At 55.8% G+C, this 17,212-nt stretch overlaps 1 protein-coding gene across 4 annotated transcripts in view; it reads right to left on the bottom strand.

Annotated features, from left to right (window-relative positions):
- The window catches only part of SSBP3 (single stranded DNA binding protein 3), a 147,471-nt gene that overhangs the window by 14,306 nt on the left and 115,953 nt on the right, over window positions 1-17,212 (bottom strand). For 2 of the 4 annotated variants that reach the window (XM_080656504.1, XM_080656505.1), the window contains exons 6-7: window positions 3,987-4,067; window positions 3,059-3,118 (exon numbers count right to left, since the gene is read on the bottom strand). In XM_080656504.1, the coding sequence (XP_080512630.1) occupies window positions 3,059-3,118; window positions 3,987-4,067 (141 nt within the window). The remainder of the gene's footprint in view (window positions 1-3,058; window positions 3,119-3,986; window positions 4,068-17,212) is intronic. The other 2 variants (XM_080656502.1, XM_080656503.1) reach the window with 1 other exon arrangement.

Here is a 17,212-nt window from a genome sequence, read left to right as displayed (position 1 = left end):
CACATGAAATGCCACCTTCCCACGCCGGGGGTGCAGAGGCCTCGGAAGCGGGGCGAGTGGGATGCTGAGAGCCTGCTCCCCAAGCCTATGCAGGGATGTTACTGTTAGGAGGGTGAGGACCAGGGCCCATGGGCTTTCTTGGCATACCTATTAAAATGATTTACTGGGGCCTGGCTGGCATGGCTCAGTGGTTGAGCATTGACCTACGAGCCAGGAGTTCACAGTTCGATTCCCGGTCAAGACACATGGTTCAATGCCCAGGTTGCAGGATCGATCCCCAGTAGGGAGCATGCTGGAGGCAGCCGATCAATGACTCTCTCCCATCATTGATGTTTCTATCTCTCTTCCCCTTTCCCTTCCTCTCTGAAATCAATAAAAAATATATATATTTTTAAAGTGATTTACTTGGGACTCAAGTTATTTCAGCTGCCATTGGAAAAGAGAGTGAGCACTGGGGTGAGAGTTTACTCTAGAACCCCATGTCCGAGGACAAGTTTACTCTAGAACCCCATACCCAAGGACTAAATTTTACTCTAGAACCCCATGCCCAAGGACTAAACGTGGGCCCTGCCTTTGAGAGGAAAGGCCTTTGGGAAAGCAGGTCACACTTTCCCACTTGCAGGTGCCAGTGCTTCTGAGGTGGCACCTGTGATGGGGGCCCCCGATCCCCACCCCCCGCATCTGCTCACTGCTGCAGGAGGGCTGAGAGGGACACTGGTCTGCCTTTGGCCCAACAATGAACTCCAAACCGGTTTTGGAACAAGGTGGTGGGAAGGGAAGGGACCAGTCTTCAGGTTAGCTTCCGAATGCGATACATATGGTGCCTAGGGCGGGGGAGGCTTATGGGAAGGCCACAGGCCTGGGGAGCACTTGATGTTCATGAAGTGGCACCTCCCGTTCCTACCCATGGGGGGTGGGGGAGAAGGAACGGGACACTGGACGATGACAACCAGTCTCTCTCTCCCGTCGGGGTTTAGCCTGCTCTGACCTCTTGCTTTCTCTCAGCCCTCTTCCTCTCCAAGATCCCAAGCTCTGAGTCACTTGGCTGGTGTGTGTCTGCCCACGTGGGGCACTGGGATATTTCGTTATATTTGAGGCTGTTGGTTTGGGGGATCCCAGGATGCTGAGGCAGATGGAGCAGCTGTGGGGTTGGGCAATGTCTGGAAGCAGGTAAGAGGCTGGTTCTTGCAAGACTGTGTGGCAAGCCAAGACCCTTAGATTCTTGTCCCTCCATGGGCCCTCTCATCGCCCTAAGCCAAGAGGCTATATGAGCCTGAGCCAGCCCTGCCGCCTCTGCTTCCTCCACCTGCGCTGGGCGGGAGGCTTCTGTGTGACTGGCAGCCCCAACTGAGTCACTCTCCAAGGAACTCCCAGGGGCACATCCTCCCCCGCTTGGAGGACAAAAATTTCGTGAGTTCCCAGGAAACGGGAAAACCGGTGTCACGTTCTGACAGGGGTGGCGGGAGGCTGGGAAGACTGGCCTGTATTACCAGGTAAAGGTAAAGACTCAGTCTCCATTTGCTCTTGGGTACTTGCTCATGATTCACTGACCAACAGAAACACACGTTTCCTCTCGTGTCCCTGCATGGCTGGAGGAAGGGCCACAATGATGACAAGAAAACATCCCTGGGGCAGAGCCGCTTCAGGCCAGGCGGCCTCTGCACGGGCAGAGGGAGAGTCGCAGCTGGGGCCGGGTGTGCGATGGCAGCGGCGGCCCACTTGCCGACTGGTTACAACAAAGGCAGGGGTCGCACTTCCACCACCATGAGAGCTAAACGAACAGGTGAGGTGCGGACAGCATTGGCTGGATTGGAGCCCAGCTCACGGGGAGACTTCGGACATCACTCCTCCACCACCCTGACCTTCTGTTTCCTCATCTGTGAGGTATCCGGGGGCCCTCCTTGCTCAAAAAGCCAAGTCTCTAATTCTTCTTTTCTACATTTGTCTCCCTCAAGTGAAGAGAAAATAGGAAACAAAAGACCTCTGAAGAAAAAAAAAGGGCGGGGAGGGGGGGGAACTGATAGGACTTCAAAACCCAGGGGCTCCTGGTTAGAAGCATCACTCCGTGGTCCCTGCACACCGGCTCATGCAGGGGCTTTCTTGCGGAGCCTTGAGAATGAAAGTGATCCCACTCAGAACACTCAGCTAGCTGGCAACTCAACTCCCAGCTCCAGAGGCAGCAAGGGCTGGAGGCACTAGTGTTGCTGTCAGGTTTTTTAAGGGCTTTTGCAAGGTCACTCAAAGAATTATACATAAAAAACATTTTGGCATAAAAAAATTTTTCCCTGAAGTTTCTTTAAGGTTTCGTCTGTCTTCAAAAGAGGATATTCATCTGTCCGTCACCAGCTCCACTCCCGCCCCTGGATGGGCTGAACTGGGGAGGGGCCGGGGCCAATTCTCCAGACCACCTAGAACTGCCAGCACAGGGGCCAGCACGAGGCGCACAACCAGGCTGAGTCCTCCTCCCCGTCAGCAGACCGCTTTTCTAATTACAGGAACAAATCCTTCCTTGTGTTGAGCTGGGTCTGGGAAGCAGGCAGACCCAGATCAACTGAAAACTCCCGAGCGTCCTGCTCTGTTGCCTCCCGGGCTCCTGATCTAAGCATTCCTACGGGCCATTTCTCCCCTTAATAGCAGGATTCCATTTACCAGCCTTGGCAATTCACTAAAGCTTCCAGGAAAAAATGCACGTTGTCAATTAACTTCATTAAGGAGGAAGACCCTTTTCCAAGAAGGGGCTGGGAGGGAGGGGGTGTTACCACCTTCCCTGGCAGAGCTGAAACCCTGCGTTCCCACCCCAGCTGCTGCTGCTGTGCCCTCCAAGCTCCAGCACTGCGGCCCGTGCCGCCCAAGAGGGGCAGGCAAATGCTGGCCGGAGCGGCACCAGGGCACAGAGTGGCCACAGGGCCCTCCCGGGGACCTGCTTGCAAAGCGACCTTGTTAAAACCTGTCCCCCCACCTCCCAATCCTTTCCTCACATTTTGATGGGAGTCAAAGTCCAACTGGGGTCAAGGGTGGCCGAGTGAGGGGAGAGAGAGAACATGAAGAGGTACCGTACCTGGTTTCCCATTCTGATCGGGGGCCTGGGGCCGCCTGCGTATCGCGGTGACATAAAAGGCTGCAATTACAGGGAATCAGTTCAATGACAGCCTGCGCTCCCGCCCAGTGACAAACACAAATGCGCTCCACTCCACAAAGTCCAGTTTGGTTACAACTAGCAATCCTCTAAATTCTCTTTCTCCCAGTGGCCTCTTCCCTCTGGGCAAAACTTCCTTTGGGCAGAGGGATCAGTAGGTGCCACCACACATGGGACCCTGCCTCCGCCTCCGTTCGCGGAGATCGACTCTGGGCGATGGGGCAGCAGCGGGGACTTGGCACAGGACGCGGAAGAACAGTGACATCCATGTGGGCAAGGGAGGGGAACCTCTGCTCGTGGGAAGGGCAAACCCAAGAATCAGGAAAGGAACCTAGACACACACTTTCCAGGGTGTGCAAAGCTGGACGCGCGCACGTGGAGACCACTGGCAGAGGGTGGGGAGGGGGAGCGAGGGCGGAGGGGACACACGATGACAACCGTCGGGACGGCGGGCTCCCTAACTCAGTGCAGGGAATGAGCAGGGAAGCTCTCAGCAGCGAGTGCACAAAGAAAAGGCTCGGATGCAGCTTCGATGACAAACGAATGGTTAACCAAACTCAAAAACCAAACCAAAAGTGAGAGAGGAAAAAACAAAAACGCAAAGGCCGCTGACAAGGTCACAGAAATGGTTCTCTTTTCTTTTGGTTTCATATCCAAGCTGGGCGTGATGTCCAAGGAATGAAAACTCTCTTTAGAAAAAAGTAGTATTTTTTTCCCCCAAAATACTTCATTTGTCAATCAAGACTCGAAGGCAATGGCAAGAGCACGTTGTGATTTTTGTTTTTCCTCTGCTGGCTGTCCTCCTGGTGCCCCGTGCCCCCCGGCCGGGCGGGCGAGCCAAGTGCGTTACCTGACTGTGGGGTCCCATCATGCTGCTGGGATTGTGGGGTGGAGGCTGTGCGTGCGGCGAGGGCTGTGACCCCGGAGGACCCTGTGAGGCCAGACAGTAGAGGCAGGTTATAGATCACAGCACATGGAGAAGCGCAAGAGAAGCTTAAAAGAACAAAAATTAAACCAAAACGAAGGGTGGGCGGCGGGCGTGCGGGTGGGGGGCTCTGGTTGGTGGGGAGGTGCGAGCTGCTGCCTGGGTCGCCAGCTCATCGGTGGGAAACGGCGAGCGGGAGGGAGAGAAGCTGATAAACATCTGCCTAGGGATTGACAGGAGGGAAGAATCAAATCAAGCAAGCTCCTTTCTCAAAGCACACAGGAGCAGGGTCCGGCACCGACTGGTGTTGGGGTGGAGTTTGCCATGTTAAATACGTTGGTTGACGTGGGCGCAGCGAGCAGTGTGCACAGAAAGTGACCCAGTCTGCCAGGCATGAGAGAGACCCTGCCCTCGAGGAGCACCCAGTCTGGGAGGACAGATGCAGGCCCCGGGGCCCTAGAGGCCCGGCTACTGATGCTGAAGGAAAACGGACAGAAGGAGCGGGTGGAGCGCAGACTGAACAAACGGGGAAACGAGAGGAAGCGATGGCTACGGAGAACCCCCTCGGGGCTGGGCACTAATTTACCTTCACCAGAAAGTGGCCCTGTGAGGTGGAGTTTCTCATTTCTATTGTACCGATGAGGAAACTGTGTCTCAAAGGATGAAGGGACTTGGGCCACCACACAGCTGGTAAATGGCAGAGCCCGGACGAGAAGCCTGGTGGGTCCAAGGCCCACCCCAACCCCTGCAGCCCCGGGCATGTGCAGAATAGGGAGACAGGGCTGCAGGCCCCTGCCTGCTGCGTGGGTGGGTGTGGGGCTGGGCTTTCCACTTCAGTGGGGGTGAGCCATCCCCAGTTCCAAGCTGAATCCCCCACAAAGCCCTGGGCAATGCTGGCCTCGACCCCTCCCAGGAGAAACAGACAGATGAATTCACTTAAACCATGGGGTTGGTCAAACTGTGGGCTGCAACCTGTTAATGGGTGGTGAAAGCAATTTAGTGGGTTGCAACCATTGTTTTTTTAAAAAGCTGGGAAATAAAAATATAGAACAAAAGATATTGGAGACCTTTGTGTGTTCTAAGGCAAATATTTCATTACCTTCTATTCCATTTGTAAATATGTGTGTGTGTACTGGGTCACAACGTCAAACGTATTTCCTACTGCAAGTCAGTCAGCGAGCACGAAAAGCCCGCCTTCGGCCCACCTGGGGCACTGGAGCTGGACACTGGTGCTGAGGAGCTCTTCCCAGCTCACTCTTACCCCCCACGGCTGCTGTTACCCTTGGAAGTTGCCTTGGAGAAAAATTTAAAACATGCATGCGAATGGGTGTGGTTCCATGAAGAGAGACAGGGAGAAAGAATCTTTGAGAGACACAGGTTTCTCTCCCTTGTCTTCTCGCTCAGAGCCAGGCTGCCCGGCCTCTCACCTGCCCGAGGTGGTGGGTGTGGAGATCCAGAGAAGAGGTGAGCAGAGAAAGACGGAGGGGCCGTGCAGGAACCCCGGGGTGCCACCAAGGACAGGCCTGGATTTTCGTGCCCAAGCCAAGGGCTGCTCACTTCTGGAAAGCTCCGTGGAGCAGATGTTCCCCTACCTGCCATGCTACTAATTTCAACAAGTGTGTGTCTTTCTAGCGGCTGCCAGCAACGGCATGGTTTGTTACCATGAGCAATTTTCTTAATTAACAGACATTAATTAGCCATTTAGCAATTTTGCAAGCATTTGTTTAGCGGCTTTCCTAAACATGAATACCACTGTGATAATGGCACTGATTAGAGGGTCCCCTAATTAACAGTACAGGGAAGGAAAATTGAAATCACATAAATTAAAAAGGAAGGGGAAGTTAATGAAGGCGGGACATATTTGCACCTGCAAGTCTTTTGTACCATAAAACTTGGGTGCAATGTAAACAAATAAGATAATTTGAAGCCAACCCCTAAAAAAGGAAAAAGAAAACGAACAGAGGAGGAGGGTTCAAGGGTGAGGTCCAGTTGCCAAGAGGGGGCATGAAGGCCTGCTGTGGGCTCTTCAGCCCTTGGCAAGAAGAGAGTGCCTCCTCCCTCTAACCCTTCACCGCCCCCCTGGCGACAGCCAGTCTTCCTCGGGAGCGGCCTGCCTTTGACCACGTCCCTCGCACCTGGGCATCCGTTAGCCAGGCGAGCTTAGTAGTGGCGGACTCCATGACTGATGACAGAAAACATAAATAAAGCGCCCAAAAGTGTCTAACTCAACGGGGGCCTCCACAGATAGATGGCAGTGCTTACAAAGGGTCAGTACTGGAACCTGAGTCTCGAGGGCTCGACTGTCTCTTGGATGCCCTAAGGCAGTGGTCGGCAAACTGCGGCTCGCGAGCCACGTGCAGCTTGCGAGCCACATGCAGCTCACGAGCGGCGGTTTGCTGCTCTGTTGACTAATGAGTTTGCTGACCACTGCCCTAAGGTTCCAAGGCGGCTCTGTGTCTTCCTCGGGGCTCCCTGAGTGTGAATGGACGGGGCATGAGTCTGTCTTCCACACCAGTCTGTTCAGGACAAAGGCCTGGTGAATAGTGAGGCCCCAGCCCCGCCTGTGGGGAGCAATGGGGAGTGGGCTAAGTCTGGGGAGGAGCAGCAGCTCCGAAGTCTCCCCTCTGACAGGAGCTGGGGTTCAGAACACTGAGGACAAGGGAATCTGGCCCGACCAGCCGGTCATGCAGGGGTGTCTGCACCCCGGTCAGACACCCGGACCGCCAGGCTCTGCTTCTCTCCTCCCAGCACGGCCCCAGCACCACAGGGCTCTGTGCACCAGGCAGCTCCTCCCATTTACAGTGGGTCGCCCACAGCCCCCAGAGCTCTGTCCTCAGCCTCTGCCACCTCCACTCACCTGGAGCTTTCCCCTCACTACACCTGTGCCAGGGCTGTCCCTCAGAATGCACAGCAGAGGGAGGGACCCGGCACCCTTGGCACATTCTCAGGAGCAGAGAGCAGGGCCTCCATGGTGGGGAAATGCTGCAGTAAGAAGTGGTCTCCTCCCCAAAGCCTACACTCTCAACAAGAGATCAACGTAGATTTATAGTCTCAACTTGCTACCCACTCAGGCCAAAGGCTACACAGGAGGCAGACAAAAGAGGGTCTCAGTGGAGGATTCTGACCTTTGTGGGGTAGAGGCTTCTCTCTTCCCCCAAATATGAACAGATTTAGCAGGCGGGTGGACAGCATGGAGGTGGAAGGGGAGAGGAGGGAGTCTTGAAGCTGACAATACTGATGATTTTTCCCAAAATGGACTTCTCCCCTGTGGGGCGCCCCCTGGCTTCTACTTACTAAAAACCGGAACCAAAATAAAGTGTGTTTGGAAGCCTGCTTGTCCAGGGCTCGCCTCTGAGTCCCGCCCGCTCCATTTGGACGGTCTCCTCCATGGACCTCAGGGGCTTTCTGCCTCAGGTGCTGCCTCCTCAACGCCCCTGGCACGGCACAGGGGAGGTGGGGGTGGGCAGACATCCAAGGGGCATAGAACACTGGGCTAGACCAGGTTGGGGGTCCTTACTAGAAGCTCAGAGAACCACACCTGACGGGCAGTCCGTTCCCTGCTGGCCCTGAGACGTCCTGCCACCCAACGCCCTTCCTCCACGAACAAGGAGGAAGAGGCCCGGCCCAGCGGTGTGGCACCCAAGCCACTGGGGACAAGTGGTGGCACAGCCCAGGGCTCTCTTCGTGACCTCACATCCCCACTCATTGTAGATGAAGAAACGGGGTTTCAATCTCGACTCTGCCACCGACTGGACTTCTGTTCTCTCGTCGGTGAAATGGGTACAATTATAGTAACAGTAACGGATCCACACGTCCCAGGGGGCGAGCGTGGCCTCGGCCTACATTCACTCATGAACCCTCCGCCCCTCGCAGTAAGGGCTCTCCATCGCTCCACTTTACAGCCCTGGAGCTGAGGCCTAGGAAGGGCAGCCACGTGCCCAGGGCTGCATGGCTAGTAAATGGTAGAGCTAGATCCCAGTCTGATGCTGGAGCCCCGGGATCTCAGCTGGTCCACCATCCTACAAGCCATGAGCAGTAGAGGAAGGACTAGTGGGTGCTGAAGAACTGTGGGGGCACTAGTCACTCACCACATACACCTCACGGCTCTGAAAGTTCCCAGGCCAGGCGGGAGGATGAGGACACAGAGACAAACACGATCAAGACAAGGTGACACGTAAACTGAGGCCACGTGGCCCAGACGGAGGCAACGGGGGCCGGGATGAGATGAGAACAGCTGGTCAGAGCTCTTGCGTAATAAGGCCCCCTCACCAGGGGGAGAGGGGCAACTCTAGAAATCCCTCTACTGAGCCTGGGAAAAGGAAGCAGGAGCTGTGCCCACTTCCTGCCTGGGCCTTCACCCTGCCCCAGACCCGTTAATGGACTTGCCATTCTGCCTCAGACGTTCCCAAGATCTCTGACCGGAGATACATAATTCCCACATATCCTTTCAATTCCTTTTCCTGTAATTTCAACACTGGGTAGTGTTACATCCAGCAGCTTATGAGAGTCATTAGGAGGGGCCCAGGGAGGCTCTGGGTGGGTGTGACTGAGGCAAACATCAGGCCATTTCACTAAAACTCCGGAGCCAGGACACAGAAAAGTGAAAGAGCCTTTGCCCAGTACTGGCTGGAGGGGAGCGAGCATGCCCCAGCACAAGGGGTCCGAGGTCTGGAAAAGCACCCAGAACCCTCAGCAGCACCCCATGCCTCCCGGCCACGTCTTGGCTAAATCCCTGGATTCCACCTGAAGCCATCCATCCTCGAGAGACGGGCTTGTGGCTTCCCAGTTACACAGACCTGGCTTCCAAGCCCAGCTCCTCAGGGCATACTGTGAGTCTCCCGGGGACCTTCTAAAGACACCGCAGGGTCGCCAAGCCATGGCACAGCGACAGTGGTAGGCAGAGAGAAGGTCCCGTCTTCCACAGTCCCCATGCCTCCTGCTCCAGGACCCACTCACCGCCTGTTTTCCAGGACGGGCGGGAGCTGGACTTGCTCAAAGCCCATTCGTCCTCCAGGAAAGCCTGGATGCTTCCCACCCAGGTGCTCTGTTGATGCGAGGCGTCCGCTTCAGTCATTCTGCCTTATCTGTGGGTACCTCGTGGCTCCTCAAGGCAGGACACTGCCTTGTACCCCACGTGAACACCCAGGACAGGGCCCAAACAGGGCAGCAAGGCCTGGCCAGCAGGCAGACCCCCACAGCCACAGGTACACCTAACATTTTTGTGTTCCAAGGAACCAGAAAAAGTCGCTACCAACAGGGTGGCCGAGTTGGTCCCCTGAGCTAGACTCTGGGGTGAGGGAGGACAGCTCCTTAAAATAAAAAAACAGATAAAAAAACACAAAAAAACCCACCCCACACTGATTTTTATTTTGAAGGAGAACATAAAAGCTATGTGCTACGTTCAATATTTCCGAAACGCACTGCTCCTTCACCAAATGTCACCCCGTTCCCCGTAGCAGCCTTCCCCTGCCTGGAAATCATGGGGTCGCAGAACCGAGACTCATCTCCAGGCTTTCCGGGTGCCGAGGTGAGCCCGAGAGAGGGCAGACGAGGGCAGGCTGTGGCTCGTGGTGAGCTCTGGCCTGGAGAGCCCAAACCCTAGGGTGGGAACTCTGTCTTGTCACCCTGGGCCTCGGCTTCACCTCTGGAAGGCAGGCAAGGAGTCCAGGTGATACTTTCTCCGCAGGAAAGCCACGAGAGGACTTACACACAAGCAGAAGGCCGCTTCATTACCATTTTGGCCACACGTGCCTTTCATCTTTGCAGAAGGCCTTTGGGGAACGGGGACTCCCAAGTTTTAGGTTGCTAAAAGACAAAACACTCCACACATCCCTGGCCCTCCCGACTCCTGAGGACACTGGCCACGGGTCTGGCAAGACTGTGGGGTGGGTCTTATTGACTGGCATCGGGAGACGGATCACTTGCACTATTGGTGGCCTCTATGATCTTGCCTGTTGGGCGTGTCACTTTAATTGAGTGAATATAAAATTACATTAATTATACGCATGGTAAAAGTAAAAGGCATGTGACAGACAATCCAATTTGCTCCTTGGACGTGCATGGTGACAGAAAATGCTATCTACCCATTCTGGGGAGAGGGCTGAGGTGTGCCTGATTGCTGCTGACACCCCAAACCTCACTCTGCTCCACCCATGGCCTCCCTGAATGGGAGGCTGAACACCTGGGGGATGAGGGAGGCAGAGCTTTAAAATTCTCCCTCCCTTTAACACACAGCTTGCCAAGGAAAAGTTAGTTCCTCACTTCAACCCATGGGAACACCTTGGCAGTGGCTTGGACAGCTGCCTGCCTAGCCCGCTTCTATCTGTTCCCTCAGGGGACAAGTCTTTTCTGCGTGTACGTGGGGGTACAGGCCAGACCTAAAGCTGAGATTACCTAGTTGAGGGCAGAGGGAGCCCGAGTCACATTCACGCCCACCCAATGCAAGCCTGACACACGCACAGTGAGTGGGTCCTCGGGGCCGGCTGGGCCACACCCAACTGGGAAGCAACCACCAAGGAGGGGGCTCCTGGTGGCTCAGGAGGTGAGCCCACAGCAGTCATGACCCTCTGTGGACACTGGACAAGTCTTGCCAGGGAGAAGTCTGGCAAGGGATGGTGGCCCACCTTCCTGGGATGGTGGGAAGTCACCAATTAGAGGGAGCAGGACTGCACAATGTCTACCCCCCTGGGGTTACCTCTGTGCCACATCAGGAATCTTCACAGGCACTGAGGTGATCTGAGGAAAGGTCATCAAAAGACCCTGTTTCCTCTGAGCACAGACCCCGGCTGGCCCCTTTCCCTGTGCCTCTCTGAGGAGACGGGACGGCACTGGGCAGCCAGCGAGGGCGAGTGAGAGTCCCGCACACCTGTGAATCCACTTCCTGGAAGGGATCCCTGGACACCCGCAGGAGGTGCTCAGCAAACATTGTGCTCAAGAGGTATGAGGCATGCTATGCCACAGCGACAAAGACACAGCATCAGCAGGCGGTGGTTTTCAAAACAAAGGGAGGAAGCACAGCAAATGGAAGTACAGGCAGCGTCCAGGACCTGACGTGCTCTCCACACACGCTCCTTGCCCGCGCATCCTCCCCGCCCCCGCCCCCCGCCCCCCGCCTTGTGCACAGGTGGAGAGACGGAACCCGGAGACCTGGACTCACTATCCCAGGTCCAGGCTCGGCTCGGTTCCCCACACCACACTGCACACCCAGAGCGGAGGCAGGGGTTGGCCGCAGCAGGAGGACCCCAAGAGCACACCACGTGTGGAGCTAGAGTAGGAGCTGGCAAACTGGGGCGCTCGGCCAAATCTGGCCTGCCAGCTGTTTTTGTTAATAAAGTTTTATTGAAACACAGCCACTCACTCATGTACGTAACGGCAGGTTTCAGAGCATAAAGGCAGAGTTGAGTAGTTTCAACAGAGACCAGATGGCACATAGAGCCTAAAATATTTACTATCTGGCCCTTCACAGAAAAAGCTGTCTCACCAAAAACCTGGAATTTACTCTTTTAATGAGGGGACACCACTGACAGGAAGAGCACTCGATGGAGGGGAACTAGCTACCCCACTGATCCGTAGCTGGCCCGGGCTAGAGTCCGCCCATGGACGCCAGTCCCTGGGAGGGAGACTGCTGATCTGCCTTTTATTCCCACCACGTTCCTGAACGCCTATCTGGTGAAGCTTACAGAGCTGATGTGGTGCCCCCAGTCCAGGAGCCCTTGGAGATCCTAGCACCCGGCCCGGAGCCTGCACTTCCCACAGGCTGTGCCCCGTCCATGCTCTCACCAAGTCTTTCCCCACCAGTTTGGACTTGGAGAGAGACAGGGCTTTCTGGAAGACAAGTCCCCAGAGCCACCAGCGGGCCTGGCCAGGGCTCCCTTCATCCCAAGGCCTTCACTTGGAAGAGGAGCTTGTCGGGAAAGGTCAGCTGGGGAGCTAACCGAGGCAGAAACAGGACATGGACCCGGAACCCACTGTGTGTCTCCTGCTGTGTCCCCAGCTCCTAGGACAGAGCCCCACTTAGCACCCAGCCAGGTACAAGAATGCTCCCGACCCCCGGTGCAGCCCCCTGGCCCTGGGCCCCCTGCAGAGCAGTTTCCTTTTGGGGTGGCGTGATCTCATTCAGGGGGTCCATCCTGATCCACATGATGCCAAGGCGTGTTATTACAGGATTCCTCTGGAATTTTCTTCCTCAAACGTCTTTTGCTACAAGGGCTGAGGAATTTGACCTTTTTTTTTTTTTTTTAAAGGAGAAAAACCTCAGCATGATTCGCAGAGAAGGTGGGGACAGAAACAAAAGAGGGTCTACCTCCTTAGCCAACTATGATGAGGCAAAACAAAAACACAGGGTCCCTCCCTCCCCCAAGAGGTGGGAGAACCTTATGGGGGATCAGACACAGCCAAAGTGTGGGTGAGCTGACAACCCACAGAACAGCTCTCAGGCACAGGGGAAAATTCAATTCTAAGAGAAACCCCAAGTAAAAACCCAGGTCAGAAGGGGAAAAGGATAAACCAGCCCAAGCTCTTAATAAACGAGAGGTGAAGGCAGCTGCTGACACCAATCCCTGAGTAACAGATCCATGGAAGTCGGAGACCCGGAATCGGCTTAAAGCTCAGGACAGAGGCCAGGGAGAGGGGCCGGCGGCTGGGGTCTCAGGGCGCGGGAGTACAGCCCAGGCCTCCTAGGTCCACGATGCTCCCTCTCCTCTCACCAAAAGGGAGCGAAGACTGAGGGCAGGAGGAGGGGTGGGTAGAAGCAGGCGGCCAGGAGCTGGCTACAGCCCCACTGGGCTCCTTGGTGTGGGGTGGCTCCGCATTAGGGGGCAGCCGAGGCCCACGAAGCCGCTGGGTGCTTTGTTACCGAGCAAATCTCCCAGGCAGGGACTGCTGATGCATAGCTAACAGGGCGGCAGACATTGATTTATGTTCAACTTTCCATTTCATCAGTGAGAGTTACGGCACGACATGTGGAGTTCACGTTTTTCTGGGGGGAGGGGGAGATCTTGAGTGTGCAGACACAAACAGGCCCGCATGCATGCACACACGCCAGTCAAGGCCGCAAGCCCCCACCACCCGGACCCCCCCCCCCCCCCCCCCCCCCGCCTCTTGAGGAAGGAGGACGAGGTGCTGAGGGAGCCTGGCACGATAGGAGTAACCTTTTGTCCACTGTTGCTAGGAGCCTGGTGCCGGTCATCTGCCTCCTGGGCAGACGTTAGGCACCAGGCTGGCTGCCAGGCAGGGCGGGAGCACAGCCTGACCTTTGTGGAGGTGGTGTTGGCAAGAAGGAAAAAGCACCGCCCCCCGGCCTTTCCACACAGGCCGGGCGACGGCTGGGAGGGGGGGGGGGGCCAGTGGGCGGGGGTGGGGGTATGTGACCAGATCAGTCCAGGCCACAATGCTTCAGAGGAGCCAGGGGTTTATAAAGCCCTCTTGAGCAACCTCACAGGACACATGTGCAAACTAAGGCCCAGAGAGGGGAGGATGACTCCCCAATGGGGGAAATAGCAATTTGGCAGTAGGGCTTGCCTTGCCTGGAACCAGGCACCCAACTCCCAGGTGGGGTCTTCGGCTCAAAGCTCACCACTGGCTTCATCGCAACCACCAGGAGGGGTTTCCACCTCAGGAGCCAAGCCAGCTTGGAACGGGGGGTTGAGGGGTGGAGAACAGCAGTTGGGGCACCCCGCTTCCTCCTTAATCCTTCTCAGCAGGGGCGACCCTGCCTTCTGTCAGTCTGGAGCCAGACAGCAGGGCCAGGGGCTGCGAGGAGGGGGTGCTTCTGTCCCCACTCACCCAAGACACAGCACCTCACACACAGGCCAATGTATCTATCAGACTCCCTGCCCACAGAGAAGCACACAGGACGAGGGACTGTGGTCAGAGAGTGGGGCCCAGAAAGGGGAGAGGATGTGCTCCCCAAATAGACAGAGGTTCATAAGCTCTGGGATCTCACAGCCCCGTCCAGGCCTATTTTCCCTGAACAACTCTGGCCAATCTGAGCCTCGGTTTCCTCATCCGTACAGTGGCATGCTATTAGCTCTCAAGCCCACCTTACAGGGTCAGATGAAACCACAGAAGGGGATGCCTTTTCTAATCTGGACAGTGTTCCAGCAGCAACTTTAAGAAGGGGTCTGACGCTTCCACTCTGGGGCTGCCAGAAAGGACTAGGCTGGACAGCCACAGGACCACAGGGGGGCCCAGCAGGGGAGAAGGCAGCAGACTCAGCCTCTCCCCACCACAACCCCTACCTCGAAGACCTACCCAGCCTGGTCCCATGCTGGCCAGAACCCCGGGCCTCCTCTGGGCTCTGCTTCCTCCCCAGCTCCAACTTCCATGGAGGAACCATCAGGATCTGGTAGGGAAGCACCGGCTACTCCACCCGGTCACCACAACAGCTCAGGCCCTGGCCACCTCCGGAGGGGCCACAGCCTGGACTCCACATCGGCCAGCCTGCTGAGACCCGGCCCTCCTGCCACTGCTGTTCTTGGGATCATGTCACCTGCGTTTTAGACACCACGGCTCCCCTATCTTCAGGTTCAAGTCCTTTGTGAGTCTAGTTCAGGGCTCTCCCGGATCTGCCCTCCCACACCCAGCCCAGCCACCCAGGCCTCCTGCCACCCCAAGCTTCGCCCTTTTACATCCCATCCTGGCGTCCAGCTGCCTGCCCCCAACTGCCTCCTGCTAGGGCCTCAGCTCAAGTATCAGCCCCTGGGGGCAGCCTTCCCAGACAGCCCCCAGGCCAGGCTGGCTGCTCCTTTTGCCTGCCCCATGGCACGGACCCTCCATGTAGTTTCTGCCTGTCTCCTCCACCAGACGGTGAGATCTGTGTCTGCTTCCTTAGTCTGCAGTGCTCCCCAGGGCTAGGTGACCAGGAGATCACTGTGTCCTTAGAGACCACACCTGGGCTAAGAGCTAATCAACCAGCCTGGCCAGGTCTCACACAGTTTAGGCTCCAGCTTCAGACTCACCATCTATCAAATGGGGATCCAGGTCCCCAATCATCAATCCTCCCTAGCAGCAGGCTTTGAAAAGCACAAAAACAAGGTGGTTTAATTCTCCCCAAGGCTCCTGAGTCCCAGACGGGCCCTGGCCAGCACAGAGAAGTCCTTCCTGTTGCTGGCTCTCTGGCAGAAGGAATGTCAGTGCACTCGGCTACGGCTGCCTGCTTCCGCTAGAGGGGAAGGCAGGAAATGGACAGTCCTCGGCCAGCCTCTTAGGACCTGCCCGAGCTGCTGCACGGGCCTGTTCTCACTTACTGGGCTTTGACCCACCCTGGAAACACTGCACCCCACTCCAAGGCTCTCTGCTAGGCATCTAGTCTCTGCTCAGTTACCACCAGTGGCCAAAGAGCTCACTGCTTCACTGTCAATTGGCAAGTGGTAGAAATGTCTTCCCTATAAAGACTCAAACTGGTCTCCCTCTTGTTTTCTCACAAGGACCTGAATCTAAGGGCTGAGCCTCGCAGAGGCTGAGTACCTTCTACATGTGGAAGGTTCGTCATCAGTGCCCCTGAGGCTGCTGCTCTCCCAGAAAACCCCAGCTACTTCTGGGGAAGGTGAGAAGTGCTCCCTATAATCGCAATAGGAAAGGTCCAAGGTCGTGTGTGCCTCTCTCTCCCTTTTGTTTTCTGAGTCATTTATTTGGTTCCTGGACTATACACATCATCTGCTCCTTCTCCTCACCCCCGTAACTGACAGGAGGGTTCTCTGGAGGCAGACCTCATTGTCTTTCCAAGGTGGCAGGAATGAGGGCTCAGGAATGGGGAATGTGTCAACCCCTCTTGCCCCCATCACAGCAGAAAATATGTTCAGAGCAGGATGGGCTGAGCTTCTGGCAAAGGGAGCTGGGTCCCCCAGGGCTATTTTTCCAGAGAAGGCCCCGTTGTTAGCCCTATGACCTCGGCTGGGTCTCTGCAATGCTGACGTCCGTCAATGTGTTCAGCACCCAGGCCCTTGCCTCCTCAGAGCCAACAGAGCTGTTGCAGAGTAACTGTCTGGAATGCAGACCTGGCCAAAGTGTTATCCAGACCTGGTACTCCAGTGGCTCCCCAGTACCCACCAGAGAGAGAGCCTGCACCCTCCAACAAGATCAACAAAAGCCAGCAACCTCTCCAGCTCCGTCTCCCACTGGGCAGCACCTCATTCTGGACACTGTCCCAGCCGGGGCTGTGCTGCCTCCAGGAAACCCTCCCTAATCTCTTATCTGGGCAGGCAAGTCTCTCACTTCCTGCTGCTACAGGGCATGGGCTTACCTGTCAAGTCTCTGTAGGCTGAGTGCTCATGTGGGCAGACTACGGTTAACCCAGTTCTGGCCTAGAGCCAAGCCCTATGCCTTCACCTCAGTCCCACGACTGCCACAAACACAGTCCTGCCTGCCTGTGGGCCTTCATTCCACATCTACAAATGAGAATTCTGGAGAAAATTGGGGATGGCCAATACTACCGTTCATGTGCCTCTGCTCATGGTAAACCTGGCCAGTGGGTATCCATTAGGCCCGGACACAGCTTCAGAATCATTCTCCACACAATGTTCTAAGCAGCGGCCACCACTAACCAATCAGAGCTAGCATCTGAATGGAAGCACTGGCTACTTTTAAGAGAAGATGGCTAGAGATTCCATCTCCTTCCATCTTTTCCATCTTTTTCTCTAGTCTCTCTTCTTCCTCTAGACTTGGAGATACTTGCAGATATCCACACTTGGAGCACTAGGAGCGGGACCCAGAAGGCCTGGGTTTGGACTCCCATTACAGCCCTGGGCTGGTGACTTTGGGCAGTCACCTTCCCGAGTCTCACTTTCCCAGTCAGCCATGCCTCCTCTGCAGAAACAACTGTGATCAAAATGAAAGTAAGTCGCATGTCTAAAAACACTACATAACTGAAAACAATTATTGGAATTTAAAACAAAACAAGAACAAAACAGCCTGTACCCAGTACTCCCTTCTCCATGACCCCTGCCCTCTTTTAACTCCCCAGCTCTGGACCTAGACATCCTCATTAGGCAGCGCCTCTCTTAGAGCCACCGTAGGGCCAAGGGTGCTGGGGACCCACCCAGACCAGTGGGCCTGGTCAAAGCCAAGCCGAGCTTGCCAGATGTGCAGCCCAACTGACTTCAGCTGCATGAAAAAAAAAAAAAAAAAAAATGTTGCTGCTTGATTATGTAACA

This window comes from Plecotus auritus (assembly GCF_963455305.1).
Source record: "Plecotus auritus genome assembly, chromosome: 2".
Lineage (NCBI taxonomy): Eukaryota > Metazoa > Chordata > Mammalia > Chiroptera > Vespertilionidae > Plecotus > Plecotus auritus.
The sequence above is the reverse complement of the archived record's forward strand: the minus strand, read 5'-3'. Positions and strand labels throughout refer to the sequence as shown.